Consider the following 17,235-nt stretch of genomic DNA (forward strand, 5'->3'; position numbering starts at 1 on the left):
ACAGTAAAATGCCCAAAAGCTGGAAGAGTGTGTGTTAATATTGCCATTTAATAAACCTGGGAAAGATTCTAATGATGCTGGTAATTGTAGACCTATCGCCCAAACATCACATCCATGCAAGTTGATGGAGAATATACTATTCAAAGACTTGAACATAGAGGATTATAGGCTATGCACCATATCAAAGTGGGTTCAGAAAAGGGCGTTCCACAATGGATGCTGTTGTAAAAGTAAGCAATGAGAAAGAGAAAACGTTTAAAATGAAAGAAATAATGAGTATATATAACTTGCATTGTCTATTCCATATTTCTACATTTATTTATGTCAGCTGTATGTTTGTCTACGTGTAGCACCTTATCACCAAAACAAATTCCTCGTATGTGTTAAACACTGCTTGGCAATAAAGCTCCTTCTGATTCTGATTCTGATTAAATGCTCATTTCTAATGACTTTTGAAAACAGAATGGACTTATTAGTGGGCTGAAAGAGGGTTTTTGTGGTGACAGAAGATGGAGAATAGACTGGAGAGGGGAGATTATGAAAACTCAAAGAGGGAGAGGGTCAGAGAGAGGGAATATAATATAACTAGAACAAAACAGACTAGATACCATAATAACCGTGGAACAGCTGCTTGTTAATGTAGCTACAGTACAAATGTATTTAGTTATCCTAATGTTACACTTGATGTAGCTGTCTGTGATATTTCCTGCGTCTCACTTGGGCCTGACTCTCCCTGCAACAAATGTTTGTGAACACAGAACTGTCTTCAAAGCAAACTGATGACATGCCATTGGAATAACAAAATCTTTTTACTACGTAGAGTTTTAGAATTTACTACGTCTAGTAGCTATCCATACAACTTACAAGCTCGTCCTCCTCAGTTTTCTACTCCTGCTCCTGTGACCTCCGTCCTCTTCCTCTTAAAATACTGCAGGATGCTCATCTCTTTGTGAACATTTTGACTACTTTCACATTGTTTATGGACACGTAGCAGAGACACATACACACCTCATGGCACAAAATTTTAAGGTCAAGGCAAAAAAGTGGCCCAGGAGTTTGTCCCTGGTCAACCCGCTCTCCAGACAAAGTATTTGTTGGGGCTTCAGAGTCTTTAGAGACCTTTATTCCTGCATTCTTGAGAACTGTATGCAAGTAGAGTACATAACTACATGAGCCATTAAAATACACTTTCAAAACTAGAAACATCCCTTTGACACTCCTAAAGTAAAGAAATCACTTCAACTGAGGCCTTGAGTAGATAACTAAATATGCCATATCATCATCAATCTTACCATAAACTGGTGCTTTGGGCTCTGCTGGCTTTGACTCTGTTGTGCTATTGACCTTATCTCTGCTGTCTGTCTCATGTTCACCATGTCAGCGCTAGTACTGGTGCTGCTGGCCAGTGGCAGGTAGAGTACTCGAAATCTTTAATCAAGAAAAAGTGCAATTACTCCCATAAAAAGGTAAAGGAAAAAAAATGACAAAACTACTCATGTAAAAGTATAATAATATATTTTATCTGCTGTTCATCAGGTTCGAAACTGCAACATGGTTATTTCTAGGGAATGCAATTTGCTTTGCTGGCTGATTATCTTTAGCTATTTCTGTTTAATAATTATTTTTCTTTTAAAATCTCCATGAAGGTATTGATAAGTTCACTAAAAATATCATGCTTGCTGCCCAGCCGACTATTAATGCCTGTAGGCTATATTTTATTATGGACATATAGCCAACCAAACCCCTTGCTTTGCAGTAGCACAGGCAGCCAAAACAATGTGGTTATTCCTAAAGCATCTAAATAATCTTTACAACGCAAAGAATTATTGTGACAGTAACACGGAGCAGCTCGTTGTTGGAGCAGGTAAACCGACATACAGAGGAAGCTGTGCGTCATGCGTAAAGCCCACCATATTTTCTCTCTCTGTGCATCTCAAAAATGATTGTTTCCTGAATAAATAACACCTGGTAGCTGCTGAGTGAAAGCCAAGATTAGTTTCACCGGCAACATTCTGTTCACATGCCATTAAACAGTAACCAATGTAAAAAAAAATAACACAAACAAACAAAAAAACAGGCTAATATCAATATAATAAAGAAAGCGATGCTCTTCCCAACAACAGGATACTGTTAATATATCAGAATCAATGTAGTGATCATCAGACTTAGATGTTACAGTGTGAAGTTTACGTTTTCTCTGCAGAGACTAAATACGCTTTTAACGCGCCGTTAATGGAAAGTGAAAGTAGGTGCCGGCCGGCTTGTTAAAGAGCGACGCAGGCTGCTTTCCAACACGGCCACCAGTGCCATGGTGTGCGCTCGCTAGATTTCAGTAGAACAATAAAGCCTTAAACTGAAAAGATATTTGCCTGATTTTCTAAATGTTTACATTTGCCCAGCTCATTCATATCCGTGATAAGCGCCCGTCTCTGTACCACAAAGGAGACCTGCGTTCTTCTGCGTAACTGCGCGCACACAGCCTGGCTCATTCGGTCTATAGCAGATTACAGACTGGTGAAGTTATGAAGGTATGAATGGAAAATGTAGCGAAATTAAAAGTAGATTACTGGCCCACAGAAAATACTGGACTAAAGAGTAAAAGTAGGCTACAGTTTTAAAAAAGGAAGGTGAAAAGGTGCCAAATAGGCTACTTTTTGTATTTTATTTTTTTATTTTGCAAAATTACCTTACTTGTAACAAGTCACTACCCACCCTGCAGCAGGCGTCTCCACTGCTGTCTTCAGGTACAAAAAGAACATCACAAAATAAACGTAATATTGATGCACTTTGCTGCACCTGCAAACTGCAAACTCTTTTTTTCTCCCTTAACTTTTCAGCACCACAGTTGCCTTCTGACGCATGTTTTCTATAGGCCAAATTTTTGTCTGCGTTTCAACCGTTTAATCATGTCTGATGCGGAATGTGTGATTGATTGATTAACTAGTCACTCAAACCGCCTGGCTATGAGCCATCTCCAAAATCGTGAGGGGGACAAAACAAAGATTTGAAATGTGGGGGGGACATGTCCCCCTCACGTACAATGGCTCCCTACGCATATGCTTTGATATTGGAAAATTCTTGTGATTCCATGTGGAGGGAAGGGTTACTAATTAAATTGAACAAAATGGGAATTAGAGGTGGGTTTTATAACTGGGTCTTAGATTTTTTGTCAGAAAGAAGGTATAGAGTTAAAGTGGGATCACAAGTATCTGAAGAATTTAAAATTATTGATGGAATTCCACAGGGCAGGTTTTTTAGTCCAGTTTTATTAAATATTATGATTGATGATATTTTTATGAATCTAGACAGAAGGATTGGGTCAGCTCTGTATGCAGATGATGGGGCCATCTGGACAAGAGGAAGAGATCCAATAAGAGTGAGAAGGAATATCAAGGAAGCAATAGGAAAGGTAGAACAATGGTCTATAATTGGGGCTGTAAGCTTCCTCCAAGTAAGTCTTGCCATATGATATTTATCAGGAAAGAGGATAGACTAACAGAACCTACAGTTATATGGCCACAATATAGAAACAGTAGATCATTTTAAATATCTGGGTATGTGGTTAGACCAAAAGGGAAAATACACATCGAAAATGTGGAATCAAAATGCAAGAAAGTCATAAATTTAATGTGAGCAGTAGTGGGGAAAGACTGGCGAGCAAATAAACAATCATTAATGTATATTTACAGGGCTCTAATGAGGTCAACAATAGATTATGGTTGCTATGGAGCAACAGCTAAAACACATTTACTAATACTGTTACTAACAAAGCATTGAGGATTTGTGCAGGTACAATGAGATCAACACTAATTAAAGCAATCCAAGTTGAGTTAGGGGAAGTGCCCTCAGACCTGAGAAAAGATAAACTCATACTTACATACTGGAGTTGCTTACGTGGATGTAGTTATGAAAACCATGCAAAGAGTGTTATTCAGGAGTGTTGGGAGTACACTTCTTTGAAAGGTAATTTGGCTGGGTAACGAAGACTAAATCAGAGGAATATAGATTAAATAATACCTGGTTGAATGCCTCTACGCCTATTAGTAATATCCCTATTTGGTTATTTTCAAAAACTCAAATCAAAAGATAAATCAGGCAGGAAGGAAGTGGAACCTTGAAGGTTTATTAGGCACAACAGGAGATACACAGAAAGCTGTTGTACAATATCTGAAAAATATAGGGATATATAATAGGATTTAGTTGTTTTTTTTTTGTTTATCTATTTATTTATTTATTTTTGATGATTCAAAGTAGTCCCAACGAACATAGTTCATGCTACGTACTCCAGTACAGTAGGTGGCGGTATGCACCTTTAACAGTCATGCAATAAAACACAAACGAAGAATAACAAAAAAAAAAAAAAAAAACGAAGAAGAAGAAGAAGAAGATAAATCTAAAGAAAATTCTCGGAGCGCGCGATTGCTCTGGTCAGGTCACGTGAGTGCTGGGGGAGCGGGGAGGGGGTCAAACATGGCCGACGAGGCAGGGGAAGTAAACACAGCTGTTGAGGATGGCGAAGAAAAACAACCGCTGCATGAGCCCGAGGGCCTGTCGGGAGCCGCCGCCGACGACGAGTCCGGCGGCAGCGACGGACAGGACCGGACGGAGAGGTCTGCTCCGGCGGTGACGGCAGAGAACAGTTGGTCGGCACCCATCGTGTCTCTGGCTCGGAAGGCCACGGAGACGATTAGCAGCGGGGTGAGCTACGTTGCTGCCCCGAGAAATCCCTCACACGGATCCGTTGCGAGCTCCCCGACTGAGAGGGAGGCCGAAAATGATCTCAACAACACTCCAAAGAAGCTTCCAGGTAGGCCGATACTCTTATTAACCTTTGGCACTCACACTGTAAAAACTTGTAAAAATATTGCAGCCGTGTTAAGATCGCCTCACAACTTCCTCTTGGGCGGATTGTCAGCTGTCAGGACACATGACTTAAGAGCAAAAGCTTGATTTTATGGTTCGATGACCGCGCAGATAGTCACACTGCTCTCTCTCTGTGTTACTTTATTCTGCATAGACAGAACCGTGCGTGACATCTCCTCCAAGCCTGCATCTGTTTTTTTGACTAATCTCATTTGCCGTGCTCTTTATCTGTGCCTTGCATCCTTTCACAGTTCTGCCCCCCAAAGACCCCATGGCAATAGAAAGATCCAACCTCCTCAGCATGCTGAAGCTGAGCATCAAAGTGTTAATTCAGTCCTCCCTGAGTCTGGGCAGGACGCTTGACTCGGAGTACCCTCCTCTGCAGCAGTTCTTTGTCGTCCTGGAGCATTGCCTCAAACATGGGCTGAAAGGTGAGGGCTGACCTTTTTGTTACAGATGAAGTGAGTGATCCAATCTCATTCTCAAGTAGAAACTACTATTACTTTTTTTTTTTCAGCCAAGAAATCCTTCATAGGTCAGAACAAATCCATATGGGGGCCTCTGGAACTGGTTGAGAAGTTGTGCCCAGAGTCCATTAGCATTGCCATAAGTGCCAGAGACCTGCCCGGCATTAAGTATGCTCCAGTAAATCTACAATGGAAAGTATTCTTGACAACTGTTGTGATTATTGGGGTTTTAAATCTTTCATTTTATTCTCTTTTCAGGACCGGTGTGGGGAGAGCAAGGGCTTGGCTGCATTTAGCGCTCATGCAGAAGAAGGTTGCTGACTATATGAAAGTTTTGCTGGACCGCAAAGATCTCCTGAGGTTAGTAACCATGACTAGTTACGTGGACTTAACATGGCATGTATTTTATACTAGGATGTTAACATGTTTGTGTGCGTAACAGCTCATGTCCCAAATTTCGAAATGATTCTTCTTCTCTCCATGTCCCTCCTTCAACCCCCCTCCGTGTGTGTCTCCCTCTAGTGAGTTTTATGACTCAGGAGCATTGATGGTGGAGGAGGAGGGGGCGGTGATGGGGGGGCTGCTGGTGGGCCTCAACATGATTGACGCTAACCTCTGTATTAAAGGGGAGGATCTTGATTCTCAGGTGAGTGCTGACAGGTTTAGTGGGCCTGCACATCCCAGGAGGCGTACCTGGGTTTCTCCTTGAGAAACAAGTCGATCAGGATACATAGTGATGGGTTTCTCGTTTTCGTGTAGGTGGGAGTCATTGACTTCTCCCTTTATCTTAAAGACCCTGCCACCAGTGAGACTCCAAAAGAGTGAGTGCCTGCTTTCAGATGGATTGAACAGCTCACTGACGCTGCTTTAACTTCTTATTTTTGCTAATCATTCATTTCCAAATCAGATCTAATGCACAGCCGGCTGTTTTATTCTCTCTCTTTTAGTGATGGCAAGATGACGGCCATATTAGATCAGAAGCACTACATTGAGGAGTTAAATCGTCATCTAAGCGGCACAGTCACTGACCTTCAGGCTAAGATGGACTCTCTAGAGAAGACCAACAACAAACTTGTGGAGGAGGTAACGTGTGTGAACTGTTGTGTGATTGTGCTTGTACTTTTGGGGGTGTGTGACACATTTTGCACCAATCAACTTGTTTAATGTCAACATGGTACCTGCGTGCACTAGATGTGTCTCGCCTGACTGATGAGCATGTGTTTTTCTTTTCCTCAGCTGACGGCAACAACAGACAGAATCAACTCTCTGCAGGAAGAACATGAACAGCTAAGAAAGGAGAATGAGTTGATCTTGCAGTCCAGCCAGAAAAAGGAAGAGGTCTGAAAGCATATACAAGTGGCAACAACTAAACCGCTCCTCATCTGAAACAAATACCCACGCTGTATGATGCGTTTGTTTTTCCAGGCAACCCTTCAGGACAGCCAGGTGGAGCTGGAGACATACAAACAGACTCGACAGGGCCTGGACGAGATGTACAGTGTGGTTTGGAAGCAGTATAAAGAGGAAAAGCGCATTCGCCAGGTCAGGTATCAGCAGGCTAAAGCACTAGAATAGAAGATGTTGTGCCTTGTGTTTGTTTTTCTGCACTAATTAGACTAGAACTGAATTTGACTCATGCCTTTTGTATGTTTGCAACGCATTATGTCAGGAGCTGGAGCGCGAGCTGGAGCTCCAGGTGGGCCTGAAGCAGGAGATCGAGGTGGCCATGAAGCTGCTGGAGAAGGACACACATGAGAAACAGGACACGCTGGCAGCCCTGCGGCTCCAGCTGGACCAAGTCAAGACTCTTAACCTGCAGATGTTTCACAAAGCACAGGTGGACACACTGCAAAAACGCTGCTTTCTCTTGCACGCCACACTTATACAAAACGCAAACTTATCCAGCCCATGTGACTTTTAAGGACTCTGAACGAGAAGCGGAACGAAAGCAGGCGGAGGCTGTGCAGCTTGAGCAGAAGATGGATGAAATGGAGAAAGCCATGGTGGAACTAGAGCAGAGGTATGTATTGTGCATGCTTCTGTGCATTCAAATTATATTCCTTTTAACTAATATCCTCCGTCTTGGTCGTTTGTGCGTCACAGGCTACAGAACTCAGAGCGTGAGCGCAAACAAAGCGACCAGTCAGACAAAGATCTGAGGGTGGAGCTGGAAGGAAAAGTGGATGCTTTGCAGAAACAACTGACTGACCTGGATACACAAAGGTTAAGACACACAAATACAATCTCTCGCCCTCTCTTATTTATAACTGTGTGTGTGTGTGTGTGTGTGTGTGTGTATATGGAGGGAGAGAGAGAGGGAAAATCTCTATATAGATATCGCTATCTGTATATCTCACACTGACGCTTTAATTACTTTACGCTTTAATTACTTGTTTAATGAAATGTATGGGGTTGATTGTTCTTATGTAGTTTGTGTGATGCTTGGCCAATATTGTTGTTATACATTCATGCCAATAAAGCTAAATTGGATTGAAAGAAAGATAAATCAGTCATTTTAGTAACTTGCTGTACCGTCTTAAGAAGGTTTTCTCACCAGTGGTCTTTGTAGGGGGGAAAACTTCAAGGTGATTTCAAGGTGCACTAATGACCAGCAACAACTGCAAAGGGTATCAAAGATCAACTATTTACACTAAAACAATATAAGTTTACAAAGATAATGAATGGGGGTCCAGCACTAATTCAGTATCAGGAGTTTGTCCAGGAAAGTTTAATGTTAATAGGATATAAGCTTAGCTTTTAATGTGAATCAATCTTACATACATTTAAAACCATGCAGGTATTATGTGGGACATCTTCACAAGTTGTCACCGTCCATTATATCTCTTCATACATCAAGTCAAAAAAAACCTGACATTCATGTAAATTGAGTCCCTCATCTGTTATTAATAGCAGTTATTTTGAATAATATTTTCAACGTGTAGTCCGACACACATAGTCTTAAATTAGCGATAAGAATCCCGATGTCTCTTCTTTGTTCTCAGGTTGGGTTTGGAAAATGAGCTGCGCACTGAGAGGGAACAGAGACAAAGTCTGCAAAAAGCTCTCCAGCGGGAACAGGACAACAGCATCGAGCTCCGCACACAGCTGCAACAACTCCAGGGCCTGCACACGGTCAGTGACACACACAACTCTGGAAGTGGATTCTTCTTTGAAATAATGAAAAACTGTTTACCTGTAGCAGCTACAGGGATTGTCTAGGTTTCTAGATTCCCTATGCAGATGTGAATTTACATATGTATAGCTACCAGACACAGCCACCAAAATAACTATAGCAAAAAAATAGCTATAGAAGTGCTTTGTCATAGCTGCGCATTTTAATTTTGAGGTTCATTCTCAAAGGATAAGATGCTGCAATTTAAGAGGGGTTCCTGTTTGAATGTTTACACATAATATATCCATATTTGCGATTCAATTGGTGAAACCTCAGCAAAACATTGTTCGTCCCATTTAGGTTTTTATAAGGTGGTGTTAAACCCTTAATAATGCTGCTCGTTTCCTGTGAATGGTGTGATGGTGCAGGAGCTGCAGGATTTGAAGCAGGAGAAGCAGCAGCTGCAGCAGAGGTGTGAGCAGCAGGAGCAGGCTCTACAGGAAATGGGACTACATCTCAGCCAGTCAGTACTACTGATTTTGTCTTTTTTTATTTTTTTAAAATAGTTGTTAATGTATACCATTTCATCTCATGAAGCTTTTGGGTTTCTTTCATCTTTGTCAAAGGTCTAAACTTAAGATGGAGGACTTTAAGGAGGTCAACAAAGCCTTGAAGGTAAATCTGAAGAAGTTAGGAATTGTGTGCTTGTATAATCGATGCTGGGAAATTAGAAGTTAATCCAGAGAAACCATATCTTGCATGTTCCTTGCCCCCATCAGGGCCACGCCTGGCTGAAAGATGATGAGGCCACTCAGTGCAAGCAATGCCAGAAGGAGTTCTCAATCGCACGCAGAAAGGCAGGCCCATTTTTTGTTGTATTATTTGCACTTCTGTAACATCCATCCTCATAGCAATGTCAATGAGCTTTCTGTGTTTGTTTGTTGCAGCACCACTGCAGAAACTGTGGAGACATCTACTGCAACAGTTGCTCCAGTAACGAGCTGGCCTTACCCTCCTACCCCCGGCCAGTGCGGGTGTGCGATGTGTGCCACGCCCTCTTGCTGCAGAGAAGCTCCTCCACGGTTTCCTGACAAAACACCTAGCAAGTTTAAATGTTTCTTCGAGAGCTTTCTAACACTGCACATACTCATCCACTATGATTTTGAACTACCTTCATAGAATCTTATGGAAATGTAATTTGGTTTTCCATTTCCAAAGTTACCTGAAATTCAGGAACATTGGTTCATCACTATTACATAAGGAGCCACCTTTAACTCAAATGGGAAGAGCTAATACACTTTATGCAGACGGTGTGTTGAGGAGACACATTTTGTTAGGGCTGGAATAGTACTTGATAAACTGACCATTGTAAAAGGTGTAATTTCTGTAATTCAAACCATGGATGTTGATTACATTGAGGTCCCATCAAGGTTATTGTTGTTCAGCTTTTCTTTTGTCTAGCTGTTAAAGAACACATGTGCGTCATCTGGATATTCAACTTGTCATGCACTTAGTTTTTGCAGCTATGGCCCCAATGTTGGATAGCTGAAAAATTGTGTAAATGACTGCAGAATGTAAAAAAATCTAACTATTTTAGAATGTATAGTGAGGTTTTGTGGATTGTGACAACTGCTACAAAGCCATTTTCTTGATTTGCGGATGGTGAAGTTTTTTATCTAGATATTTGATAAAATTAATAAAGTCTCCTGTTTTGCAATGCTTGTTTCAATTAGATATTCCAGACTAGTTTATTCACTTTGTGCACAGGAAATACAAATAGCATTTGAAGCAGTAGAAACCTTCATGTCAGCAGATTTGAAATTCACTTGCCGTTGATATAGCCCTGATCCAGAAAAAAAACAAGACGCCCTATCAACAGTCACACCTTAAGAAAACAAAACATGCTCTGACCATGTGAAGTCTCAATTCAGATTAACATTTTAAACAGGAAATAAAAGGCTAAACGCTACGTAGAAGATGAAACAAGGACTGAACATCAGAAGATAGACATTTTCTGATTTCTTTTGTTGTTCATGCACTCCGACATTGAAATTAACGTTAAAGCCACCAGCACATGATGAGTTAATCTTGAGGAACAGGCAGGTGTTTGGAGAACGAGAACACAAAAAACGGCACACTTTCTGGTAATTTAAAGCCCGGTTTCTGTGATTTGTCAAATCTGAGGAATGGGGAAGACAAACATCGCTTCTCTTTGACGCCAGATGATCTCACTTCTCTCTGAAGATCATCCACTTTAAAAAAAAAAAAAAAAAAAAATTACAAACCCTACCCCCCCTCAATATTTTCAAAACAACCTCGCCTGACCCTACCCTATGTTCACTAGGTGAGACTTAAGTTTCCAGTCCTTCCAGCAAAATGCTGAATTAAAAAAAACATGTCAAATTAAGGGAGGAAAAAACAAAAACAAACCCTACATTCCCCATCCCCCACCCAGTCCATTCATAGAGCCTCTGCTTCCTCCTCCTCCGCCGCCGCCGTAGTAACTGCTTCCCATTCCGCCCTGGTTACCTAACAAGAGAGAGAGAATACACACTATAGGACCGAGAAGTTCACCAAATAGTTAGGCAAAGAAACACTGCATTTCAGTCCTCAAGCAGAAATAGGCTCAAGATCGGCCCAGTGCAGAGCACAGCTGTGATGCATATTAATACTTTAGTGCATTAACTGTGTTCAGAGCAGTTGTAGTGTAGGGTGGATGTAAAAGAAACCTATTAATATAACAGAGCTGACACTCACTATAGTCACTGTAGCCGCCCATGTTTCCCTGGCTGCTGTATCCACCAGAGTACCCTGAGCTCAGCTGGCCACCGCTATAAGACGACTGGTTCCCTGTGGAGAGGACAGATCACATCCAGTTCAGGACATGAAAGCACTGTATTTACATGGTAGACGTCACACTGTGTGCCGTTGCTCATTTAGAGAAGCCTCTGCTTTTCCGAGAAAATGGCCAAGCATTGACACAAGGACTTTGCGCTTGTGTGCGAGCATTTTCATCCAAACAACAGACGCCACTCGTCTCACAACCTCCATTACTGATACTCACCCATGCCACCCATCATCTGGCTGCCGTACGCTCCGTTACTGCCACCTGCTGTTGAGTTCAAGAACAGCTCCACATAGCGGTGCTCTGAGGCAGAGACAGAAGGGGAACGATTAAAATCACTATTAAACATCTATACTTAGGGTAAAGTGGTAAAATCACTGATTTTAAAACTCACGCATGTTGGCTTTGTCTTTAGACATGGCTGCCACAGCATCCTCGTGTGTTGCAAACTCTACATCTGCCTCCCCGGTTACCCTGCCATCTGGACCAATCTCAATATGGACCCGCACTGGATTCAACGGCGAGAAGAACTAAGAAATCCAAACAAGGTCAAATTCACACATTTGTGTAAGATGCAACCGTAACACCTGCAATATGCACAGACTAAAGAGGACTTCAGAAATCAAATTTTCCCCGTGTATTTTGCAGTCGTTCTTCCGACTTACATTGTAGATGTCCGTCTCTGTAGCTCTGTATGGCAGGCCCCTCATGTGGACACAGTGGCCTGTTGTGCTCTGGAAGGAAGAGCCGCCATCGCCATACCGCCCATCAGAAACACCTGAATATACATAATCCAGATTAACACAAGGACCTATGAGGATTTTATATCGCAATCTTCTTAATTCTATTGTGCCGTGTTAACATGAATGGACATAGGGTGAGTGGTTAATATCATTAAAAGTTTAATTTCAGTTCATCTTCAGTCCACTTGACACCCACCTCCTCCATAGCCTCCTCGGCGCATTCTGTCATAGGATCCCCCTCGGCCCATCATGTTGTAGCCGCGACCACCAGAGGGCCGGTCATAGGGGCCAGGTCTCTGCATGCCCATGGGCTTCCGCTGGGGTTCGTAATGGGTCCGCACCTCAGCACGGCTACTCTTGAAGATCTCAATGTACCTAAGAGCATAAAGATACCACAGTGAGGGCATGGGGAATGGACCAGGTGAGGCTGCATTTGCTCAAAACTGATGAAACTGGGCTATGCAGATGCTGTCGTGGTGTAGTCCATAGGTACTAATATCTTTCAGTACTTAATGCTAGTTATAAATAGAGTGGATAAAAAGAACTTAACTGAGTTGCAAAAATGAAGCTTTCCAATTTGATAAGGGCCTTATTGACTTTTGCACTTTTCTTATGGTTACCTGAAGTGAGTTATACATCTGATTTATTAGAGCGTCCTTTGTCCTTGCCATGACAGCCAGTGTCCTGGTTTTAGAGGGACAGAGAGGGCTCCGGCCCTTCTGCAACTCGCGCTAAGCATTACCTGTGACAGTGGTCTCCAGATCCATGTGTACAGTGGTCCTCTGATTTTACCACCAGGGAGACTCCTTACCATTTATCAACCTGGACTGATGTTTAGTGTTGAGACACCATTTGTTCTCAAAATTAAGCATGTACTCTAAATAAAGGATTCGTCTCATAATTGTGAATGGTGCCCAAGTACTAATCTTCCCATTGAACACTGTGAATGTGTGGCATATTTGGATCCAACATGGCAATTTCTGTATGTGTCTGGTAAATATTACAAATGTGCTTAAATTTGCCAAGATTATAGTGTTTGTTTTGCATTTGGATCAGATGTTGAGGGTGCACACCATAAGAAAAGCAACTTATCCAGCCAACCAACCAACCATCCCCACCTGTGCCCTATTCTTTCCTTGTGTTTCTTTAGAGCCTTTTCAGCTATATCCTGTGAAGCAAACTGCACGAAGGCCTCCCCCGTACTCCTCCCCTGGATGTCCACCGGCAATGTTATCCCATTTGGCACGATTTCCAACCCTTCAACCCAAGGACAGATAACCCCAGCAGGGGACATATTAAATCACATGCCCAATCACAGAGAGAACTTTCTCTAAAGAGAGAGATAGAAAACTTATGGAAAACTCTATACATCATCACACAAACCAGTTCAGTTTTTAACCAATGACTGGCCATTCAATGACTTACATATACTGTATTTTGGGGATAAAATAGAAATGAGAGGATAGAGGAAGAATATGGAAAAGGGCACTGCTTGGGACATCAGGCTAGTATTGGTGTGTTGATGAAGAGAGAACAAGATCCTGGTGGGTGATATGAGTTATAAATTACCGTATCGCCCATTAGCAACTAATCTAACACTTGGGGTACAGTGTATATAAGACAAAGGTATTTAAAAGACAAGGGTGTGAGGAAATGGGAAAAAGAAACATGATGTTGGGGTAAAAGACTTTGCAATCAGTGATGAGTGAGACTCATTCCATCATTATTCAATTACCAGTTGGCACAGACAACTTAAAAACTTAGCTGTGCCGTTTTACAACATCAGACCCAATTAAAGAAAAGAAAAATGTTCATGAAAATGGGCTAAAGATGGATATGATGGGCAAAGATGGGAAAGGGTGTTTGCATAACAGATTCCTGCTCTTAAACTAAACAATTTGCATTTAAATCATAACCTGCTTCCTTTTCTGGCATCATTTTCTCACTATCAGCAATCCAAAAATGTAATAATTACTATTCTATTCAGTAGCTAAAAATCATTTTCGAATGGCACGTTGACTTCAGATGCAAGAATTGTTAAGTGTCCATAGGAGAAAGGAAACAAGAAAAGGAAGATGGAGAAAAAGATTTTTTTTTTTAATCACCAATACTATGTTAAGGAAGTTTTAGAGTGAACCACTGTGCAATGCTTTTTCTTACCTGAGAAAAACTGTACAATTTCCTCCTTGCTGCAGCCAAAAGGAAGGCCTCGAAGCCGGACGAGCCCATCTCCTGCTGTTTCTGGACAGTTTGGACCAGTGTGCTTCATAACCCAGTCCATCTCGACATTGTTGGATTTAAAAACTAAAATCACAGGACAAATGACCATCAGCTACCACAGCTTAAAGGTGCAGACAATTCAAAAGGAGCAGTTATATGTAAGCAGTTGTACACACCCTCTACATATCTGTGACCCATAGTTTCCCTATCCTTCTTCACTGCAATCTTCAGGTCTTCCTCTGTCTCCATCTCGACAAATGCCTCTCCGCTGGGACGCCCCTCTCTTGTGTAGGTGAAGTGGATGCCGCCTCCATTGTTGATGATTTTGCAATCTGCATTTGAAGTGTATTATCAAATCATTTTTGATGGCTTTACAGTAATTGCTGACGTCCTTACTTAAAAAGGTATAATATATAAATACCTGAGAAAAACCTCTGTACTTCATCCACTGAGCAGGACCAAGGGAGACCCCTGATGCGTACTACATATCCCTCATCAGCCATGACTGGTCAAAATCCCTGAAAGAAAAAAAGCCCCACCATTATTTAATCATCAAGCATGAGAGATTAGCACAAACTACTATATAGATAATGCATTCAAATCAGAGATCACTGGTGCCAGGAGAGGTGGACTGTATGGATACTATCTTCTGCCTTGTATTTATCCCGATTAAAACAAGTTTCTGCGCAGTTATACTCATTTAGTGTTCCAACAATCATATTCTGTATTTAAGTGCATCTCTTTTCCAATTCTCAAGCACCTTTTTCCCTGCTACATATGGCTCCCCACAAGCAAATAAGCAGTTAATTCCAAGAACACTGAGATGTTCATCACAAATGGGAAAACATATACCTAACTTACATTTGTGGAATTTACTGATAATGTGTTGGTGAGACATAGTAACGTACTGCTTTGTTGAGCAGCGCCATCTTGAGGCTGTTTCATAGTCGCAAACGATGCGATATGCCTCAAGCTAAATATCTTTATGTCGTGGCTTTCACCTGCTACAAAGAATGTTGTCTAAAACATAAAAAGGCAAGCAGTTATTACGATCATCTTTCCTCAGCTCTGCTTAACGTAACCACTTCATAAAAACCGCGAACCCGGAGTCCTTCCGAGCTAGCTAACGATGGCGACTCAACAATGTGTCGCTAAGTTACGTTACTTTCACTCGACAATGTTTCTTGTGTCGAAGCGTTTTGATAAACGTTTAAGTGTTCACACAAGCCAACCCATGAATCATTAATTAAAGGCTTTGTTTATTTTCGACAGTGTGCATGGCCTTCAGCTCGCTCAACACCGCACCCAGACACAAGAACAAAAGCGGCCCTCTCAGCCGGCGCCATATTATTAGCGGTAACACGCAGCTAGCTCTAACGCTAGCATCCGCTAACTTAACAATATTATAGTACAAACTGGTATACATACCGGCAGTTATATTATGCTATGAAAGTATGCAAACTTAGCATCGCGTTTTAGTAAGGCAAATTAAACGATAGCTGAATTCATCCATTTACCTGATTCAAACGTAGATACAACACGCCGGAGAGACCAGACCTGCGTGATGAAGCTGAAACCTAGCACTGAGTTGCCAAACCCCCCCCCAACCAATCCCCTTTCAGGAAGTGCGAAACGACTCACTTAACTAAGTATCGCCTCTATTCAAAACGGCAACGCAATCATGCTATTCAACATGACCAAATATTTTAAATTACTTGTAACCAGTATCAGTATCTTGCTGTGTTTTGAATTGTATCGAAATTCAAAAATCTCAAGTTTACTAAATTCCCTGTAGTAGCTCAACATTGACTGGAAGTGTGGTTTCTTTTTTGCAAACCTGGCAATCTCGGCTGAATAACCAATCGCCTTCGACTGGCGTGCGTCCACGCCCAAAAATGATGACGTTGCCGCCAGTGGGGTGGCTTCTCCTGGCCTACAAATCCAAGTAACCTGTTTACAGAGGCCAATAACTAACTTTATGCTCTTCATCTTGTTTTACGGTAGATTATATGTACCTTACAGGAGGCCACGTTTCACAACAAGGCCACACTGATGCTTATCAAAGCCAACAGTATCTGTATACTAAAACCCATTTAATAAGACAGTTCAACCAACATCCAAACACAATAGTGTTTTAGATTTTGTAATGATGATGGTGTGTAACAGTTAAGTTATATATGATGTTGGGATCCTGATGTTTTTTTGTGACAACTGGGACTGAAAGATTACTAGTTTAAAATATTGGCAGGAAAAGGGAACAAGCAGGACTCACATTCTTAACCAGCTAATCCAAGAAGCTGGCGTGGTGACAGCCCAAAAGTAATAAACGCAAGCCACATATAGGTCACGTGTGAACCCTCTTTAAGGATTTGGGCAGGAGAAGTTTCCCTTCCTTCAACTTCAACTTCAAAAGTGCCCTTAAACAAGGCACTTTACCTCCTCCTGCTTTAAAGAAGCTGTTTAGTGGCCATTGGCAGGACACTATAATAAAGATCATCTCCAGTATTTCATTTGTGTATCTGTCAGACGTGGAAAGTAACAAATTACATTTAATGTAAAGTAATGTAATTAGGTATAAGTTAGTAAGTTCTGGTACTTGACTTGAGCATTTTTTATTTTTTTTCATATATTCTCCTAATACACATTTTAGCGGGAAATGTTGCAGTTTTTTCTGTACCACAATTTTCTTATGGCTTACTAGTTACTTTGCATTAAGTCATCAAATATGATGCATTCTTGTATATTAAGCTATGCAAGAGTAGTTAGATTTGGCAGTGCCTGGACCATCTACAAAATTAAAATAGTGCTTGGTCATGATTAATTATTCATTCATTTTATATTTAACAGTACATTTACTTTTTATTCTTAGGTACATTTTAAGGTAAGACGCATTTACTTTTACGTTAGCAAACTTTCAAGTACGGGAGTTCTTATGGAGTATTATTATCTTGTAATATTTCTGCTTATTACTTAAGTTAAGGATCC

The 17,235-nt window shown here is 41.4% G+C and overlaps 2 protein-coding genes across 4 annotated transcripts; one reads left to right on the top strand and one right to left on the bottom strand.

The window, feature by feature from the left end:
- The first annotated feature begins 4,431 nt into the window (after positions 1-4,431).
- rufy1 (RUN and FYVE domain containing 1) lies at positions 4,432-10,157 on the top strand. Of its 2 annotated transcripts, XM_038699480.1 has the most exons (17): positions 4,433-4,807; positions 5,115-5,294; positions 5,381-5,498; positions 5,589-5,690; positions 5,853-5,976; positions 6,090-6,151; positions 6,278-6,413; positions 6,567-6,668; positions 6,756-6,872; positions 7,000-7,167; positions 7,253-7,350; positions 7,434-7,553; positions 8,333-8,462; positions 8,871-8,965; positions 9,069-9,117; positions 9,222-9,299; positions 9,390-10,157. In XM_038699480.1, exons 1-17 carry the CDS (start codon positions 4,471-4,473, stop codon positions 9,531-9,533), a joined length of 2,160 nt encoding a protein of 719 aa, XP_038555408.1. In that variant the 5' UTR covers positions 4,433-4,470; the 3' UTR covers positions 9,534-10,157. The 2 variants fall into 2 exon arrangements, with proteins under 2 accessions (XP_038555409.1, XP_038555408.1); XM_038699481.1 differs by lacking the exons at positions 9,069-9,117; positions 9,222-9,299; positions 9,390-10,157 and having other exon boundaries at positions 4,432-4,807; positions 8,803-8,944.
- A 4-nt stretch (positions 10,158-10,161) lies between these two features.
- On the bottom strand, positions 10,162-15,918 carry hnrnph1 (heterogeneous nuclear ribonucleoprotein H1). Of its 2 annotated transcripts, none has more exons than XM_038699483.1 (11): positions 15,768-15,918; positions 14,672-14,768; positions 14,427-14,582; positions 14,191-14,334; positions 13,149-13,287; positions 12,227-12,405; positions 11,953-12,065; positions 11,682-11,817; positions 11,507-11,590; positions 11,200-11,292; positions 10,162-10,971 (listed from the first exon to the last, which is right to left on the bottom strand). In XM_038699483.1, the coding sequence occupies exons 2-11, from the start codon at positions 14,751-14,753 to the stop codon at positions 10,874-10,876; spliced, it is 1,224 nt and encodes a 407-aa protein (XP_038555411.1). In that variant the 5' UTR covers positions 14,754-14,768; positions 15,768-15,918; the 3' UTR covers positions 10,162-10,873. The 2 variants fall into 2 exon arrangements, with proteins under 2 accessions (XP_038555411.1, XP_038555412.1); XM_038699484.1 differs by having other exon boundaries at positions 10,162-10,975.
- Between the last annotated feature and the right edge of the window lie 1,317 nt (positions 15,919-17,235).

This window comes from Micropterus salmoides, unplaced genomic scaffold (assembly GCF_014851395.1).
Source record: "Micropterus salmoides isolate LMB-PRFRI ecotype aquatic unplaced genomic scaffold, ASM1485139v1 Ms_hic_scaffold_5, whole genome shotgun sequence".
Taxonomy (NCBI): Eukaryota; Metazoa; Chordata; class Actinopteri; order Centrarchiformes; family Centrarchidae; genus Micropterus; species Micropterus salmoides.